This window comes from Platalea leucorodia (assembly GCF_965183815.1).
Source record: "Platalea leucorodia genome assembly, chromosome: Z".
Classification (NCBI taxonomy): Eukaryota; Metazoa; Chordata; class Aves; order Pelecaniformes; family Threskiornithidae; genus Platalea; species Platalea leucorodia.
Window position 1 is genome coordinate 1736750 of NC_138858.1, and position 19435 is coordinate 1756184.

Below are 19435 nucleotides of genomic sequence, written 5' to 3' on the forward strand. Positions count from 1 at the left end.
AGTTGTAGTCGGAGGCGGGCGGCCGGCGCGGCGCTAGGCGGGACTACATCTCCCGGCGTGCCCCGCGGCGGGGAGGCGGGAAGGCGCCGGTCTCTCCGCTCCGTGCCGCGCCGCTGAGGTGAGTGCGAGCCGCCGCTGCCGTCTCCTCTTCCTCCCGCCCTGAGCCCCCGCTGGTGCGGCAGCCCGCCCGCCGCTTCGCCCGGGCCGCCGGCTCTGGGGGAGAGCGAGGAGCGGGGCTGCCGGGTGGGGTGTCCGCCGGCCCTCGCCTGGCCGCGCCTCCGCGGGGGTGCCGCCGGCCAGGCCTGCCAGCTGGGTGCGGGGCTGTGTGCGCCGGTGGGCCCGGCCAGCCCACCGCCCGAGGGTGTGCGATGTGCTCTGCCCTAGCCCTCGGCGGGCAGCCCGCCTTCGGGGGCGCAAGCCGAGCCCCTGCCTGACCTCCACAGGGTGTCACTGAGGTAGCGCCGGACAAGGCTGTGCAACCGGTTACACGGGGCAGCCCCGTAAAGGCTGAGGTGTGAAGTGAACTTCGTGTGAGAGGCTGGTCCAGAAGTGTTGGTCCAGCGCTCCAGTGAGAGACTGGTCCACGGAGCCGGTCTCCAGTGAGAGACTGGTCCAACGCTCTTGGCCTGAGAACCGCAGTTGATGTTCTTAGGAGAAAGAGCTCCCTGAGAGACACTGAGCGTGTTGGGGGGAGAAAGGGCCGGAGGCACGGAGTTCCAGCCCAGGGAGATGGCAGCCTTGGCTGGGTTGGGCTGGGCGGAGGGCGGCTTCTGCAACCCTGCCGCTGCACTATTTATCGCTAGAGCCAGGCCTCTCGCTTGCCAAAGAGTTTCCACAGTAACGCAGCCTACAACGATGGTTGCATAAAGCTCTGATGTAAGAAAAATCTCTCTTCCATTGTTCAAGCCTGTTTTAACTACGCAATTTGGCTACTAGTCTAATGACTTTAGCAAATCATGGCAGAATCAGACTCTCAGGTGATAAACTGTATAAGGAGGGGAAATTTTAACGTGGGGTAATGATGGATTTAATATGGAATGAATAGAGTGTCTCGCTAGATGCTGTAATTCATTCTCAAGATCCACACCAATGGCTACTTCTCAGTAGCCCAGACTGGAAGTCAATTATAGAATTTTGTATAGATAAAGACTGTCTTTTTCTGAAATTGAATATGATGAGTAAAAAGTTCATTTGATAGAAATACTCAGCTAACGTATACTAAAGCTCGTGGAAAGAATACAGGAACGAGACCTATGTTTTTTTGCTCTTTAAGGAATGCTTTTATCATGTACCAGCAAATTGCTTTTAAATCTTCACAGATAAATGGACTATAAGAAAATTACAGATGAAGTTTCAGAAAAAATTTTATCATACAGTCAAGATGCTTCAGGATGGAGAGTGATAAAAGTTTCAGTAAGAAAATATTAGTAAATATTGTTTATAAAGTTATTTTTATTAAATATTTTGTTGCAAAAAGTGTTTAAAACTGTTTTCCTTTAAATATTAGTTGACAGCTCTTTATCAACTGCTCAGTTATCAACTGCTAAGTTTTTATTTTTCCTTTTTCTACTTTGAGAAAAATGTTACAGTTTCTTCAAAGCCTTCAAAAGAGTATGCAGGAAATATGTAAGTATTTACATTTTGTTTGTCATTGTAATGAATAACAACATCTTTTTTGAACAGCTACACCCAAGATTGAAATGGAGAAGTTAACCACGTTCTGCCCTTCATGAAAGTGTTTAGTTTTGTTAGCTGTAGAGAAGATTTTGCGCTGTGGTTACACTGGGTCAGCAGTAGGGCTGGAATACGAGAGGTGGATTTCCCAAGTGCCATCAGATGTGCTATGAAAACTGAATACTATATAACACTTACTAATGTGGAATAAGTAGATATGGAGTTGCAGTATTGGCAAAACGTGAAACGAATGAATTGTGAAATGACTGATACTTACACATGCAGACGTGCTTACGCTCTCGCTCTACCTTATCTGTCCTTTGTACCTTTTTCTTTCTGGCACCTGAAACTGAATTAACTGTACTGAGAAGAAGAAGGTCATATAATCTCTGGAGCAGCCACTTCATCTGTCCTTCCTTCTCCTGAGCGATGAATTCCGCGCTGTTGTTAAGCAGCTCGATTTGGCCCAAAGGGTGGAGTTAGGCGAGGCAGACGAAGCTGATTTCATAGCTTGCTGTCACTGATAGCGTTGGCCCTGCTCTTTATTTTCCTCCTCTCCTGGCTCTGCCATCCTGCTTCTCATTTATGGTGGCGGCGGCACTCAGCTGATTGTTTACCAAGCCGATTCAGCTCATTAAACCAGGGGAAAGAAAAAAAAAATCTCACTGAAGAGAAGTGTGCAAAAGCAGGGGAAAAGAGGACACTTGCAAGATGTCCTTAACCTCTCCCTGTTTTGTTTTTTTTAAATATATTATTAAAATGCCTAATGGGTATTAAATTATATTAAATAACAATCTAGACAGGTAGGCAGTAGAGACAATTTGCGTCTCGTTCTTTTTTGTTCTCAATATGATGAGGTGTCTGTGATTAGTGGTATTCTAAATCCAAAAGTCTTGCTTTGTTTTCTAATTATGTCTGAAGGTTTGAGCAGAGAAGGCAATAATTACAGAAGACAATGCTATATCACTAGTGTTACAGAAGAATTAATCTACAGTATTCTAATGGAAAGTAGCTGTAATATTTCATTAGAATACGTGAAAAGTACTGTTATCTTAATAAGAATTTGCATACTTTGTATGTGGCATTATTATTGTAATTCAGATCTTATTTCAGTACAGGTGGATGTGAAGGAGTGAGAGTCTGGTTGCTTAGAATTCATAAGAATGCGCCTGATTTATTTCTGTGAAGGAAAAAAGATAGGTTATAGTCTCAATCAAGCACGAAGCCGTTTTCAGTTGTACTCAGATCTGTACACAGCGAGGCCTTTGCAGCTAGGAGAAGCATCGTTGTGCTTTCTGCCCTTTGGTACGGGGAGCCAGAATCTTTAATTCATTTATTTTTGTACAAATCTTTGTCACATTGACAAGCAGGACTGGTCCGTGGCGTGTCTTTTGTGAAGGAATACTAGCTGTTCCTAGGAGCAAAAGTATAGCTGTTCGCATTTTCAGTTTGACACTGAATATTTATTAACTGCATATCACAAATGCCAGATTTTTTTTTAATTGGCAGGAGTATTAACAGTTTACTTTACTCGCTAAAAGAAATCAGTGTGGGATCTGGTAGTGAAAAGCAATAGAGATCCTTGCTTCCGTCAGGTGAAATATTTTCAGCAGAGTTCAGGGCAGCATTAAGGTGATTGTTCAAGGGTGAACAGGATTTTGTTTGGAATTATGTCACCTAAGCTCGCGAACGACAATGAGGTATGTCTTTCAGTTCGTCTAAGCTAGTGAGACTAGGTTTGGTGATCCAAGCGGTCTTTACCAGGCTTACTTCCTCTTTTTCCAGTGTTCTCAATAATCCCCTGTAAAAACTGGGAAGGCAGCTTTTTCACAAGCGTGCCCTTTCTTTTATCCTAGCAGCTGTGTCTTTCAGAAGCCTGGCCTAGAGGAAGTCCTCCTGATTAACAGCTCACACTGAGTTTAGGAGAGAAGATATTACAGGATGCAGGCGAGAGCTGCTTAGGAGATCGGTAAACATAAATTCATGGGAGTTACGGCAATAAAGGGTGTATCCAAATATTAATATGCCGGTTTTAACTGGTCCTGCCACAGCTTACGTTGGCTGTTTTTGAGGAGGCATTAAAATGTTTTCCATCACCATCGGACCAGCTGTAGTCAGCGGCGAAGCGAGTTTCTGGAGTAGTCAGATACGCCCACGCTGCGCTCACTCCACCAAGGCAGTAAGTGGTGACAGGAGTTGTTGCGGAGTGAAGAAACAGACCCGTGATCTTCCAGGGCCTCTGTGCTTGGGTTTGAGCTTGGCTGTCTTCGCCCTTTCTGACTTAACGCTCGTGCATCAGCAGGGGCTGTAAATCTGATTTCGTGTTTCTTGAGCTGTTTGCAAGCATAGTCTCCGTCGAGCTCATCTCTTGTCACGCGGCATCCTTCACCTTTGCATTTAATTGCTGTCAGTGAGCCCTTATCATCGTGATTCACAGTTTCTCCAGGAACTAGGTGTGAGAACTGTCAGCATCAGCGAGCAGTTCCCAGCATTACAGGAGTTTCCTATTTCCTTGTGAGGGGCCCCTCTTCCCTTCTGTGAACTTTCCCTTGAACTCCTCAGAAGATTATGAACCAAAGCTGGAGAAGTGCCAGAACGTACTAGTTCATAAATAGCGAGGAGATTTGCAATCAGTGTCAAAATGGATTGAAAGTATCTGTATAGGAAAAATAAATAGATTAATTGGATATATTTAAATGAGCAGGTTCCTAGCTAATAGCTCACAAATAACTCATTTAAAATGTACGGTGTCAAGAATGTAATGGTCTCAAAAATCAGTTACGGAATAAGAATTCTTATTACTACTTGAATTTTAATCAATCCGTCAAGTGCAATCACATTCGTGCGCTTTACCTCATTATAGCCTGGCATCCCCAACTGCTAGATGCTTATCATTGTATAACTTATTTTTCCAATTCAGAAATGTGAATTCAACATCTGTTTTTTATACAATCTAGATACCGTGGAGAAGGGATAATTAAGGAAGTCCCTAGTAAAATTATTCCTTTTATGTATCTTCCTGAATATCGAAGCAAATGGGACAAAGCGTTACAGTCTTACAAGCTGTTAGAAAGGATTGACCAGGTAATACGATAATTTAATGCGAAGATTTTATTTTAACGGTTTCTGTATGAAGTATGGTGACTAAAAAGACCTCTACTGGGACAAAGAAAGCTCTTTCTGGGTCGGTAATAACTTCTAAACCTGCTGCTTATGTGAAATGGGTATGAAACGTGTCCCTCCCCTTAGGAGTTAAGTATTTATTGCGAAATAAATGTCCTCAAGCACGCCAAGAATTCGGTCCGTGGGAAACAACAGAAGTCTCCAACAAGAGCAGGGTGAGATGGAGACCCTGCAATCCCAACAAGACGTAGGGAAAGCTCCCTTCTCACAGTCAGCATGGCTTACACAACTTAAAAAAAAAATCCCCAAAGTCAAGGGCAGCATGGAAACGGAACTGATGCTGAATTCCAGTTGCTTGGGGCTTTGTCTCAGGCGCTCTGGAAACCCAGAACTCGGAATTCCCATGAAGAATATCAGTTCTGTGTTAGCTGGCTTTGATCTAACCACTCGAGAGAGGCCTCAGAACATATTACGCATGTATGAATGACTCAAGTGTATAAAAAGTATTCCCTAAACCAGAAAAAAAAAAATATCCTCCCCTTTTTGTCTTCCCTGAACCTCTCCCTTTCCTCTGCCTGGATCTGCTAGAGTTGGTCAGATGGTAGGATGTGGTGGGACGTCCAACCCTACCTTCTTTGCCTTTTTTGGAACTGATTTGGTTGAAGAGACGATACGGCTTTGTCCTAGAACACAATGTGCGATCTAACGCAGAGAGGCAAAGGTGGAAGATCCCTTTCATGACTCTCGTGTTAGTTCAGCCCTAACGAGATATGAGGACTCTCACCTTAAAAACAGGAATCCAGTTTTGCCACATTCTCATTATTCAACACGTAATGCTGCTTTGCCAATTAAATAAAACTTGGCTTCTTCCATATTAATTCAAAAAATTACTTCTACTTACTTGTAGGACACGGGTATATACCACAGTGTAACGCACAGTTATGGCATGGGCCTGATTTCATCAAGAGATTTTGTTGACCTGCTGCATGTTAAACCATATCCTGGTGATATCCTTACAACTAACTGTAAGTTGCGTGTAACTACTGCATGTTTTCCTATTTTGGCTGCATTCTGGAAATCCTAAGGTGAATGGCTGAGGAATAGGTTCCGCAGCCTAATCGCAGTACGGAGTACCTTGCTCCGTCTGCCGTCTTACTGATGTTAACCGTCCCCGCCTGCTTATCCCCGAAACAAAGCTGGTTTTTAATACTGAAACTATCAAAATTGATCTTCAACGAAAATACGGTGTTCTTTGTTTAGTCTCCTCTTATGCCTCTATTGGAAAAATTGAAAACAATGCAGTAGTATGAGGAAGCTAGAATTTATTATTTCACTATATCCATTCAGTGTTTATTTAATAACACTTTTCTGTACTCGGGTGGCTTCCTGGCCGAATGCTGCTTGCCTAATACGCTGCTCTCTGAGCGAACCTGCTCATTTGCTCCGCATTTGATTCTCTTCGAGTTTGGCTCTGTACACTTACACAAAACGTAAAATGATTAATAACTACGACTGTATGGCCAGCCAGGAAAACACCTCACTGCTGCTTCATTTCCGCGCTGATCTTTTGCCTTTGTCTGCATCTTAGCACGTGGCAGAAAACATCATTTTTTATCTTGGGACTTTACTGACCTATCGTTTTTTTTTCAAGCCATACTCTTACAATACTTTTATTATGCGAAAGTAATGGCTAACTAAAGAAAACAACCCCTCCTAACGACTGCTGCGTGTGTGCGCAGCAGTTTCCTCCTCTTCTCTGGGATTGCATTTACTAATTAATGACATCTGCTGACAAACTGACTTCTTTGTCCAGAACTAAGCCACACCTCAGCGCTTAGGTGCGTGTCATCACGTCTGAAGGATAATACTTTGGGGTATACCTGCCCAAACATCTATAGAAACTTTTATATGTATTGAATGACTTGCACAAATATTTAATGTCCTGTAGGCGTTCTGCGTACAGAACGGAATTGCTAAACACGCCAGTGACCATATTGCGAGATCTTGCGCTATCCTACAGCAGTCAGAGTGGTCTGTTTTTCAAAGGGAGCTTTGAGTCGTACGATTGACGTCTCTAAACAGCGTTCCATTTTGCTTTTTGTGTGGGGTGACTTCCAGCTGTCAGCGTGGAATACTCCGGCTGCCCTCCGACTCCCTCTTGTGTCCGAGGCTATAACAATCCCTGCGGATACATGTGCTCGCCTTTGCCCGAGTGAGTATTTCAAGCCCCCTTCTATCGGCAGCTCTGGTTACTCAGTTGTCCTCTTTCACAGCAAGAGGAACGAGTGGTAACCGAAGGATTTTGCTCCTTCCACCCCAGGAATCCGGCGCACTCCAAGCTCGTTGTATTCATTCAGCCAGAACTAGGAGGAATGCTGCCCTGTTCTGTGGTGGAGACTGCATTACCTACTACTCTCATAAACTTAATCACCGACACGAGAGCTGGACTGAAAAGCTTGAAAGACCGTAATTAAACGTAAGTGGAAAATAATAAGCGCTTAAAGTCACGTGCATCTTTTACTTGGATTCATTTTTAAAGTAGATGATGAAGTTTCTTTTAATTGTGGTTTATATGGAAATGCGTAAAGCTTAACTGTTAAAATGGTGAATGCTGGTTTTCTCTGTTCTTGGGGATGATGCAAGAATTGACACTGAAGTGCCCTCGAAGTACAGGATGTCGCTTTCAGTGTAATCAGGTGATGTTTTGTAATATTTTTGCACTTTATATGCAGAGAATATATATACACACATGAGAATCTGGTGATATAAGTTATAGCAATGTTAAAATACAGTAGTCAAATATTTTGCCATAAAATATTTTGCTTTAAACACACTTTGATAAATTCTTACCTCAATTATGTGCTCTTGACTGAAACAAGCAAACATCTTGTGTACTAGAGGCTTTAAACGTGTTTATTAACTCGAAGTGTGCAAGTGTAATTAGCAACTATTTCGCTGTTTTGGAATTAAATATCTGAAGAAAAGCCTGACGAATTTGTATATAGCATCTCATTAAAAGCTGCTCTTTCTACACAGAGTTGTTTGTCATTTTCTGCATCCTGAGCACCAAACCTAAGCCATTTTTCTATGCTGACTGACTTCCAGGAGCAAGCTGGTGACACGATTCATTTGGAAGTCAGGTTTCCCATTCCCCCTTCGGATTTCTGGTACCTCTAGTTACGAGTTAACTGCAGGAAATAACGGTAGCCACGCGAATTTCCATTACAAATTGCAGAAACAGTGGCGCAAATTAAAGAACAGTGGGAAAATCGCTTTCATCTTCTCTGCTGAATCCCCTCGCAAGCTGTTAGAAACAATTAACTGCATACATAGTATAACTCAATGAAAATTAAAGTAAAAATTCCTTCCCCCAGTCAGCGTGTTAACGTATTAATAGTGAATACTAAAATATGTTTGCATACTATATTTTTAGGACAACTAAAGATTCATCAGATAAATGTCAATTTATAAGAAAGAAAAATAACAGACTAATTACTACTTAAACAGAGTCACCAGCAGGTTCTATGTCGAAAGTTGTCAAAATAGATTTTTAATATTCACATCTTTACAGTAAGCTTTTCACAACTAAAGTGCCTTCAAGCGCCGATGCTTACAGCATCAGTGTTATGAAAAATGTTTCACTGTGGTTTAAAGTATCTTAGCAAATTGTTAGACTGTGATAAACAGGGTGCTGTATTCCTTCTTCCTTTATTTGTTTTAGGCTTTTCAGGGGGTTTATCCGTAGAAGCCTTGGACACAGGTTCCCGACTCTTCCATTCAGCTAGTAGTTCTTCTTGCACATCTGCAGGCAGTTCATAAAAAGTCTTTGTGTCAACCTGCGGAGGAAATACAATTCCTGCTTGCGTACCGTGAGTCTTAGCCTCAGGAGGTGTTTCAAAGGCCGGCTCATCTTTATCCGCGAGAGCGACAGGCCGAACAGTTTGGCTGGCTCCAGCTTCTGGGGATGACAGATCTCTCCCTCCAAAGTTCAGAGGGGCGGTGGCTTGGTTTTCCGTACCGCTGCTTGTCAGTGCGCTTCTGGCACGCTCGGAAGAACAACCGGCCCTGGAGCCGTCTGCCAGAGCGGCCGCAGATCCGTGAGCGGCCGGGAGATGCGTACTGCGCCCTGCGGAGTGCCTGTCGCTGTTCAGGCCCTCGGAATCTGGGGAAGTGCTGTGTCCCTCTTCCGCAAAACATCCTGCTGGCTGACCCCAAACGTTCTCAGTAGGGACTGCTGCTGGTTTTTCAGAAATAAGTTCTTTTTGAATATCTTCTGGAAGTTCCCTGAAGACTTCCTGGTCAATATCATCAGGAGACAAATGAAATGGGAAGTCAGGAATTCCTGCTTTTTTTATATGGCTTTTCTTTTCCTCGGAAAGTCTCCTAGTTTTTGTAGTGCCGGTTCTCTTGCAGTTCTGGTTCCAAGAAGCACTTCCCTCAACTTGTGAGACCTCTTCCGCGTCCTGTGGCAAAAAACATATGGAAAAGCCCAAGTATGTTCTGTGTCATCTACTAGTTACCGAGCACTGTTTTACTAACAGCAAGTTCTTCAAATTATTCCTTAACAGACAGTAATTTTTTTTTCCCTTATGATGGGTAGTGGTTTCTTAAATCTTATTTTCAAACATAGACCTTAAAAAGTACATCCACGTAGGAATCCTTTTCTTATTTTACAGTCGCAAATACCTTGAAGTTACATTTTATTGCTTTAAAACTCAGTGGAGCTTTAGAATACACAATATGATGTTATCCCTCATAGTCCTGAGCAGCTGAGAAACAGGCAAGTTTATCAATACGCAAAATTGCTGCGTCAAGACAGAAAGAGTAAATCCATCACACAACTTAATTTTGAAGTTACTAAGTCTCTGTGCTATGTACTGAAGGCGTCTTTGGGAATACTTAGCAGCCTTTCCACGGACGGCTTTTACGCTGTCTAGCATATGCAATTGGGAGGTAGGAGAGTTGTTCAATTCCGAGCGGGAATTAGAAGCTAGCGCTAGATCAGAAGCTAGTGCTGGTGGCCAGTACGGAATCAAATCTTTGATTAATTTCTCGTCTGAACAGGGAGACTCGAGAATGCACCGGAAGGTAAATAATCACTGTGAAAGTATCTCTAATCACTGTGAAAGTATCTTAATAAAAGCAACAAGGTAAATCACAAGCAACTTTAAGGAGATTTTAGGCTAAGGTAGAAGATGCTTCAGTGTGACAACATCTGAGTAAGTGGCCTGTTGTTCCGCAAATGCTAAACAAAGGGCAGATCTTGCTGGAACGAACAGCCAAATTCTGTTTTTTACAAGACCTAAGTTTGGCTTTCTCCCTCAGTGAATTCTGTCCCCTTCAGTTAAGGGGCTTGCTGTCCCATTCAAGACAGCACTAACCCTCTTTGAAGCAGCCTGCCTAATGAAAGCAAGCAAACAAGTTAACCCCTGCTCAGAAGACTCCAAAGAAATCTTCATTTTCACCAGGTGAATAAAACTACTGATCCGAAAGCAGTTCAGGTTTAAATCTATATAACAAAGACAGAAATAACTCAGAATTTTCTTATCTGCAGATAGTTTTCAGTATCTTTCAGCTTACCCGGACACGTTTCCCAGAGCCTGATGGTGGTGACATCTGCTTGAGATAGAAACCAATCGATCCTTTCTTGCTGCTAGGAAGATCTTTGAGGTTGGAGAAGCAGACGCTCAAAAGGGTAAGATGAAATGGTAGATCTACATCTATCATCTTTCGGAAGAGTTTCATTAGTATGTCAACCAATGGGGAGAGAACGTTGCTGCTTTCTGAAAGAAAAAAGGGGGGGGGGAAAAAGCGATGTATGTAATCAAAAGTGACTAAGGTGGATTTAAATAGCAAAGTGCAAAGGCAAACTTCGAACTTCACATTCTGAACTTTCATCGTTTTGCACGTACACAGAAAATAAGAGATGGGCCATAATCTATGAAGTTGAAAATACAGTGTTATTCTTAGCAATATCAGAATATTTATAACTCCATCTATATACACTAAGGAAACCTTTATTCATCCCAAAACATGAATTCCTGAAGTATTCAACTCTAAACACTGCTAAAGGCTTCCAAAATAATCTGTCAATATTGTTGTTAAGTTATTGTTTTTGTTAATCTGCCCCGTCCTCCAGTAAAAATGCTGAATGTCTCACCTGTGAAGATTACTTTAGAATATGTACTTAGGTTAGAAAAGAAGAATTACAGAACACAAGCCAAGGGGAATAGATACAAAAAATGATCTAATTCTACCGAAAATGGCCTTCCCCGGGCCACGCAGTACATAACATTACCCCGACGCCGGTAAGAACAGCATGGTTTATTGGTGTTCGTGTGACTATGAGCTGACAGTAGTCGTTAGTCTCCTCCGATGTAGAAATCCAGTAGCAATTTTGAAGTGAGAAGCTACCCAGATTTTCGATAGCTTCTCCGGGACTGTGAGAAGTAATTTGGGAATCAAAGTCAGGGAACGGCGATGCTGGGTGCTGACACAGCAGTGATTCAGATTTATTTCCTCACCCCAATCGAAACGAGGTGTCAAATGAATTGCAATTGCTGGGTGGAAAGCTTAGGTCTGAGAAGGATCAGAGCCTTGATGTTATTAATTTTCAGAGGTACCTCAAAGAGACATTTTATTACATAATAAAACTGAGAACAGAATTCAAATCCCTAACAGAGAAAAGCAGATTAATCTGGGAAGCAGCCCCCAGTCGCCCTTTCCCTCCCCACCAAGAAATGTACTGCCAGGAATCCAGCCAGACGGGGTTAAACATGGTAGTAACATAGAAGTTATCCCGACAGTGACGTTCTGTACGTTTTTAGCGTATCTCATCAAGATACATCCACTACAAGTAACGGAAAAGTTTCCAAATATTAAGCGTAGGGAATATTATCATGACATTAAGTAACGGAATTTTACAGAGAAGTTAGGTGGTAGCAGCACAGAGTTGATACTTTCAAAAAGTCTAAGTTTACCTTTTCCAAATTTCTGACTGAGATGAGGTGGAATAGGACACTGACGACTTTCCCGATTAAACCATTTATCGGTTGAGGAGAACTGGCGTATGGTCAGTCTCACTGTGTGCGGCTGCCGTCCATCTTTGTGTATCCTACGAAACAGTACCGCGCGCAGAGCAGTAAGCGTTACTGCGAGTGTTTTACAGAGGGTCTGTGGCAATGTCACAGCGTCTAGGTTACCAAGTCACTTAAATTAAACGTTACAGATCTCTCCCGGCTTCTGGCTTTACTCCACTGATTCTACAGGGAACTTTGGGTCCTAGCTGTTCCCTTAATTACCCCGAAGTTAAAAGTTCAATACAAGGTGAATACCGTCTCCGAGAGCCTTCAACTGAAACGAATGTGAAAATTAAGTGGGTCAGCCTGCAATACCGCCCCGTTTCAATATTTAATACGTTCAAAGTAGTACAGTCTTTGCAGTTACACCCCGTCTAACCCTCAGCTTTTAGCTCTTCTTTCTGCTTTGCTAGGAAACATCCCCACCTCAGCAGCAAAAGGTTAGCTGGCTTTTGGATGAAGGGTAAGAAGCAAAGTATATAATTGTTTCTTTCCCCCTCCAAAAGGCACGGAGAAGGTATTTTCCCTACAAAAAAGAAATAATTTCTCAACTCTCCATGTTGTAAACGAGATAGGACAAAGAGCCTCGCTTCAAGTTTTGTGACTGCTGCGCAGCGTCTGAGATGCAGACAAAAGACTGCTTGCCCACAACGTGAATAACTAAAACGGATAGATGAGTTGTGAAACTTCCATCGATGTGGGGACAGAAAACCTTTAAGACTTGTAGATTATTTTAAGGCTTGGAGAGGCATGCGGAGAATATGAAAATAGTTAGAGAAAAACAAATAAAAATAAAAAACTAATGGGGGGACACAAAGGCTATTCAGGACTGACACAAAGAGGGTTTCAAAAATCAGACGTTGAAGCATGGCAGAAGAGGAAACACAGTTCAGCGCTGCTAGAATATTATTCCCTTTTATTAATTTAAGTAAAGGGAGTCACAGGATAGAAAGGGAGGCTAGGAAAGTCACAGTAGTCAAGACGTGAGTAAATGCATCCTGGTGTTTTTGCCTAGTATCTTGGGTTTGGGTGCTGCCTGGATTCGCAGGGCAAGGCAAGGAGGAAGAAAGGAAAATGTTCTTTCAGACTGACAGAAAAATAAGCTGTGAAACAGCAGACATGCGTAAATGGCGATAACCAAGGGTCTGAGAGTAGAGAAAGTCACTTATGGCGAGAGAAAGAAAACCTAGGGTCCTTCACAGAGATCAGTGAAGGCGCACGAAATATTGCGACGCGCAGCCAAAGCAACAGAGAAGGCTCAGCAAGTGGAATATGCGAAGATCTTTGTCAGGGAGGCTGCACAGGAATGGCAGGGCTGGCAGCCAGAGGAAAGCAGGGGAATACAGCAGGACAATCCGTGAATCGAGGAACAAGAGAGCAAAGGGGAAGTTGGAGAGGCAGGGGCTGTCCCTATACGCGGCGTTTTGCTGAGCGAAGAAATGTAGAGTAGGAAACAAACCTAACAAAGGCTCCAAGTCCCTTCGGATCACAAGTTCAGTCAGCAAAAAGAGCTAGGGAAGAGAGTCACCTGTCTAATAGGTTAGGAAGCAGTTCTTCAATTTTCTCTTTAACTTCCACCTCCGATGAACATTTTTTAAAGGAATCTTCATCACTAAAGGACTAAAAAAAACCCACGTTAGTCCTTTCAATTTTACATTTACTTCAAAATTCTGAAGAAGGAAGAAAGGATCACAATTAAGTGTGTAGAATTAACACCAAGATACGTTTGACACTCAGAGCTCACCTAAATTCCAGGAGAATTATACATTAATTGGAGTACTACTAGAGAATACATACAAAAATGCATCATTTTGCTTAGTCCAGCAAAGCTGTGTAAAACTAAAAAACCTAAAAACTTTACACCGCTCTGTGTAAAGTGCTTCAGAACGATACCGGTACCTGAGGAGGGCCTGATGGAGTCACAGGGGAGTCGTCTTCTCCGTAGCTGAGTTTTTGGATCCGCTGAGCAATAGAAACACCTAGTTCCTTCTCTAACGCAGCAGACGGAAACGCTTGGAGATCACACACGTTCCTAACGCCCAGCGTTTCAAGGCGTTTGGTAGTTTTGTAGCCAATGCCTAAATACAACGTGCATTAAAAACACACAGAAAAGTGAAAATACACATACATATACATATAAAACGCCCACCCACGTACTGACACTTATTTTTGCTACTGCCATGCAGGCTTTTCAGCAACGTTTTTGGTGAGTTTCCATTTGAGTTTTAGAATCTGGCACTAGAAACGGCGCGCTGGGACGCAGCAAGGGTCTGCCTGCGCCGGTAGCCCACACCAACGCTTCCTGGCCAACGGCGCGGTGTCAGCATAGAATAATTAGGAAAAGTCCTTCCTCCGAGTATTCTCTCAGGCTCCAATAGTCTGTTTTAATAACTGCCAGTAGGTTTCCAGTCAGCAAGTTTAAAAAAGTTTCTATTTAAAACCTAGTATCAACCACAATGTTTGGGCTTCAGTAAAAACGAACGGAGATTTTAGGCTTTCTGAAGGTATCTTGTGAAGCGCTGCAACGCATTTATGTCACAACCGAAAATTCAGAAAACCAAAGTCCTTTCATTCCTTCTGCTAAACAAAACTCAAACAGCTTATGAAATAAAAAGAAAGCCCCCGAAACACACACCTGCACACCCCGCTGCCTGCTTGCGAGAACTAGATTTTAAAATTATTTCAGCTATAATTTTTTCAGTATTTCTTCTTAGCATCTTAAGAGTTGCCAACACGCTCTCCGTCTACGCTCGCACCGTACTTACCAGGCACTTTTTGGATGTGATCAAGGCTGCGTATTAGATCTTGACGGCTCTCGGGCAGAAGAACTGTTTGTTGATTTGGTTTAAAGGTCCCAGATACCAGTTTAGACAGTAATTTGTTAGAGGCCACTCCTGCGCAGCCTGTGAGGCCCAGGCTCGCGCGTATGGCTTCCCTGAACTCCTCCGCGATCCGAGATCCAACGACTAGCCTCACGTGCGTTGTATCCTGCAAATTGATAGCTGCAAGAGAAAAAGCAAGCGGTGTTCAGTATGTAAACAGGCACCTAGTTAGCTAATTCTCCAGATTTAGATCTTTTTTACGTTGCATAAAGCAGTACAAGAGAGGATGGTCTCAGGAGTCAAGTGGTATTGCCATGGCTTCTGTATCCAAGTTTAACCTCACTCCTAGCGCCCAAAAACGCTGCTAAAAGGGAGCCTGCTGCTGTCCCAAACCAGGGGCATACTGTCCAGGAAGCGGAATGTTTCGGGAGTAGTTTAAAGATAAAATACAATCTATTAAGAGATGTCAAAAATGTTCAATATCACAGATTCTTGTACCAATGTCACCGAAGTAGAGATTTACAAATCTTTAACGTCAAGGGCTGCCTTGCAGCTAAGCCTTTGTTACTGACAGGCAAATGCCAAAGGAGGAAAAGGATTATTCAGGCATTTTCCTCCTCTCCAAACCATGCAAATAACTCAAAGTCCAGGGAAAAACCAACCGCTTTCCTTCCTAGCGCATGAAACGAGTATTGCGGCACAGCTACTGCGTTCACATTTGCCGATGTACGAAGCAGCTCCGTTAGCTACTTCAGTCTCAGTAAATCTATTCCTAACGGCTACAGCAAAAACCTCCTCTGTTTTTTGGTTTTTATTCGTGAAAAAACACAATTTTGCCAATTGACAACAACATTCCAGCGGAAACAAAATTCTGCGTCTTACTACAGTAAAACTACTTCAAAGAAAAAAAAAAAAGGGACAATGAAAATCTGCTCTCTCAAATCCTTGTGCATGCTTATCTACCACAGAGATTTATTTTTTGTACAATCTAACTGGAGCGCTGATTAGCATTTGGGAAACGCGCACTCTCAAATACAGAAACCAAGCACAGAGCAATACAAGTTTCCAGCTGTTCAGCTCTGGTCAATACTTAGACAAATACTTTGTACTGAACTTCACCGGCATTCACCGTATTTTGCAACGTGAAGAATGTTTAACTCGCCTTGGTTGTTGTAGACGTGGCCGGACGCACGGACTCTGCAACTTCCACTTTGCTGTAGCTGCTTTAGTCTTTTCTCTACGATCTCGGTGATATCCACAAAATTTTCATCAAACCCAAGCCTTTCCACCAGCGGACAAAATTCCCCCAACAACTCTAGGAGGAAAAGATAGCCAAGGATAACATGCACACAACTAATAACCTGAGGGTTTCCCGTCTGCGTCAATCCACGGCGGATCTCCCATGGATTCAAGCAGGATGCTAGCGTGAAGAGAAACTGTTCTCTTCCAGATAAAATAATAAGGCCCTTATTTTAGCAAAGGTGGAGAAGAGGAATATTTCTTCATCCCACAACTACCTGTCATCTGCTTTTCTTCTCCCCAAATCTTTCTTTCCTCATTTCTTTTTGAAATTAAGAGTTCTTAACCTCTGCGGTACTTTCTCCTAAGGAAATTGTTTCCCAGCTAGGTGGGCTTTAAGTTATTACTATTTCACCTGCGAACACTGCTAATGATAAAAGCAGTGATCAATGCCAATGCTGGCGTATCGTTTAATTCAGAGACACTGGAGAAGTTCACCCACTCGAAAGCTTCACATTTGGAAATACGTTACTGCAGTCAGTATTTAAATAAGAAAAATTGTTCCTAAAGAACTACGCGGGCATAATCCTAACACAGCATAAGGCCCCACAGAACATCAGTTTGATACGTTTATAGTGCCTGGCCCAGACGGCAACCAAGCCTGACAGCTTGTTTTATGAAATATCGACGTTGTACGACTGTAAGTATTATCGCCACGGCGCGAGGCTCACCCTAATAAGAACTTTTAGAGCAGAAAAATGCCGTATACTATTGCACACGTCTGCACGTGCCCACAGAGTTTAACAGAAAGCGTTTGTCCTCTACTGAAAAACCGTTAATTTTGTACCTGTAACTTTGTATGACATTTCCCTGTATGGAGTCAGATCTTCGCCGTTAACCAGCACCAGCTGAGGACACTTCTCCTTGGCATCCCTGACAGACATCAATTTCTTAACTCCAAGTTTTCTGGCTTCATAGTTACAGGTAACGACGATGTTTTTCTGTTGCACACCTAAAAATAAAGGTTAAATGGTTTTTTTTCAAGGTTTCTTGGTACTTCACGGAAGACCGCAGTACTTTCGTGTCACTGCAAGACCGGGAAGCGCACGCTTGGATCAGAACGCGACGTCGCAGAACAAGCAAACCGACCCACCCAGCAGTCTTGTTTGACAAGACGATGAGAAGGACAGATCTCTTGATTCACGCTGCTGGACGGTAAGAATATTTTACCACCTTACAGATATTTTTTCCCCTTGTAATATCGCTCTTAATTTGGGGCCTTTTCAGGCAAGCTGACCCATCAAAGCGCTCTTTATGCCATAGTCATTTTACGATGTGCTTTCTCCACCGGTCGTAGACACTGTTGGCTGCCTCGCCTTCGTTCTTAACTTCTGGACGGAACAAAGCATGCTTTAAGCATGACTCTGTCCCAGGGCTCGGGCTCACCCGCGGAGCTCAGCCCTCCCTGTGCCCACGTACGTTATAAACCACCTTCAATCCCCAGCGCTGCTCAGACACGTCGGCAAGCGCCTCTACTTGCGCTCAAGAGGCTTTATTAATCCTGGAGTCACAGCTACACGGAGTCCAGGCTGCACCTTGTTCACTCCGGATGCGGTTACAGCTCCGGCGTGACCGCCTGTATCTCACCACACAGGCATTTTATCTTGAATTCACGTCCTTCGTTTCTTCTGCCCGAATACACCCAATCCCCAAATTAACAGCAAAGTAACTCGTACCTAGAGGCTTGTCTCGTAATTCAGGATTACGGATCATTTCGACTTGTGCATAGAAGCAGTCCAAGTCAACGTGCACGATCACCCTGCAAGCTGCGCTCCTTCCCGACGCAGGCTTGCTGTGGCCTGCTGCAAGGAAAGGAAACGAACCGCTTAAAAATTACTAGCCGCCTTCTATGTGCCGTAACGAACTTGTTTTAAAATTAAGCCTTCCTAATAAACAGATATTACAAGAAGAATTTACAAGTTTTCTACTAATTCTAGCGCTGCGTGAATTCTAGGATTACTTAGGAGCGTAAGGCATCCATAGCAACTCGGCTTACTACTAAACACGCCGGTTTTCAGAGGCTCTATTTGGTTTTGACGGAACCGTTTTAGAACATCGCTTTACCGATCCTTTCACAGTGGAACACTGAAACTTCTTTTTGATATATTTCTGTAAAATAATCTGTAACTCCGCTAAGATAGCTGTATCTGCCTTTCCCAGGGGCGGCCAAGGAAGATGGCAAACCACCACCCCACCAACAGCAAACCCCGCTAGGAAAACAAGCCCGCCAAGTTAAACAAAGCAAAAGAAAATGTAGGGAAAAAAAAAAAAAGGTTTTTATTTTTCTAAGCTGCAAATAACCCCAGTTAGTTGACACAGTCCGAACGAAACCCTGCGCTCTCTCTGCGTGCTGCTGTGGGGGCGGCGTTGTCAGCGTCCACCGCGGTCCCAGCGGAGCAGCACCGCGGCTACCAGCGGCCTCACGGCAATAATTAAAAAAGGAAAAGGCGGGCGCTGCCCGCCCCGGAGCGGCTCGGCCCCCTCACGGCTCCCAGGCGGGGCCCGCCTGTGCCCGCCCCGGCCGCGGCGCCGCGGTCCGGGCCCGGCCGCCCCCCGCCATCCCGGCGGGGCGACGCCGCCTCCCTCGCCCCCCCCCGCCCGGGCCGCGGAGCTCCCCCCCCCGCCCCGCAGCCCTTCGGAGCGGAGCGGGCCCCGCCAGACCGCGGCCGCCCGCGGGGGAGCCCCGGCGGGACGCGGGCTCCGCGCTCCCCTCAGCGGCCGGCGCCATCGCTCCCCGCCCGCGGCCCGCGCTCACACGGGGCGGGCGGGGCGGCCCCGCCGCCCGGCTGCGGGCGAAGCCAGTCCTCCTCCTCGTCGTCCTCCTCCGTGGGCGGCGGGAAGGGCTCCATGCCGCCTCGGGGCTGACTCAGCCGCCGCCGCAGAGCCGCTCCCTGCAACCGCCGCCGCCGGCGGGGACGGCCGCGCTCCCGCCGCTCCCCCCGCCCCGCGCCCGCCCCGCGGAGGAGGCGGCGGCCGCCCGCGCCGCGCAGGTCCTAGCGCCGACGCGGAGGGGGAGGAGGCCGGGGCCTCCGCCGGGCGCCTGCGGGCTGCGAGGCCGCCGAGCCCGGCCCCGGGGGACGCCGCGGGAGGGCGGCCGGGTCTGCGGGGGAGGGAGCGGGGGCAGGGGGACGCGGCCCTGCGGGGACGCGCTCTGGCCGCCGGCAAGCGGCGGTTCCCTGACGGGACTGCCGGGGGTCCGGCGGGGAGTTCGCGGTGCTCGGCGGACCCGCGGGTCCCGGGGCTTGTGACTCAGCCCGGTGAGGGGAGGCATCGCGGCGGCTGGAGCGCAGAGCACACGAATAAAGTGGAGGCGGGGGGCCGGGGGGTGCTTTGTTCACCGACACTTCGCAGAGGACAATGGGTGCATTCAGGCGTGGGGCAGCGCAGGTCCCCTCCTGTCCCCGTCCCGACGGGCTCCAGCCCCGCAGCGCGTCCCCA

At 45.4% G+C, this 19435-nt stretch overlaps 2 protein-coding genes across 2 annotated transcripts; one reads left to right on the forward strand and one right to left on the reverse strand.

Annotated features, from left to right (window-relative positions):
- Positions 1-80: 80 nt before the first annotated feature.
- LOC309602838 (stAR-related lipid transfer protein 6-like) lies at positions 81-8584 on the forward strand. Its single transcript, XM_082336848.1, has 8 exons — positions 81-118; positions 1320-1413; positions 1577-1626; positions 4632-4758; positions 5705-5822; positions 6916-7009; positions 7118-7273; positions 8519-8584. Exons 2-7 carry the CDS (start codon positions 1324-1326, stop codon positions 7269-7271), a joined length of 633 nt encoding a protein of 210 aa, XP_082192974.1. The 5' UTR covers positions 81-118; positions 1320-1323; the 3' UTR covers positions 7272-7273; positions 8519-8584.
- On the reverse strand, positions 8399-18908 carry POLI (DNA polymerase iota). Its single transcript, XM_082336845.1, has 10 exons — positions 18753-18908; positions 17674-17799; positions 16785-16949; positions 15861-16013; positions 14642-14878; positions 13776-13954; positions 13405-13496; positions 11778-11911; positions 10378-10580; positions 8399-9260 (listed from the first exon to the last, which is right to left on the reverse strand). Exons 1-10 carry the CDS (start codon positions 18844-18846, stop codon positions 8436-8438), a joined length of 2208 nt encoding a protein of 735 aa, XP_082192971.1. The 5' UTR covers positions 18847-18908; the 3' UTR covers positions 8399-8435.
- Between the last annotated feature and the right edge of the window lie 527 nt (positions 18909-19435).

Excerpts from the sequence above, each read along its gene's own strand:
- POLI (XM_082336845.1), bottom strand. The coding sequence starts at position 18,846 with ATGGAGCCCTTCCCGCCGCCCACGGAGGAGGACGACGAGGAGGAGGAC. Across the intron at positions 14,879-15,860 it reads CCACGTCTACAACAACCAAG|CTATCAATTTGCAGGATACA; the intron begins GCGAGTTAAACA and ends TTTCTCTTGCAG. Across the intron at positions 9,261-10,377 it reads GCTCTGGGAAACGTGTCCGG|GACGCGGAAGAGGTCTCACA; the intron begins GTAAGCTGAAAG and ends TTTTTGCCACAG.
- LOC309602838 (XM_082336848.1), top strand. The coding sequence starts at position 1,324 with ATGGACTATAAGAAAATTACAGATGAAGTTTCAGAAAAAATTTTATCA. Across the intron at positions 1,414-1,576 it reads GGAGAGTGATAAAAGTTTCA|AAAAATGTTACAGTTTCTTC; the intron begins GTAAGAAAATAT and ends TTCTACTTTGAG. Across the intron at positions 5,823-6,915 it reads TGATATCCTTACAACTAACT|CTGTCAGCGTGGAATACTCC; the intron begins GTAAGTTGCGTG and ends GGTGACTTCCAG.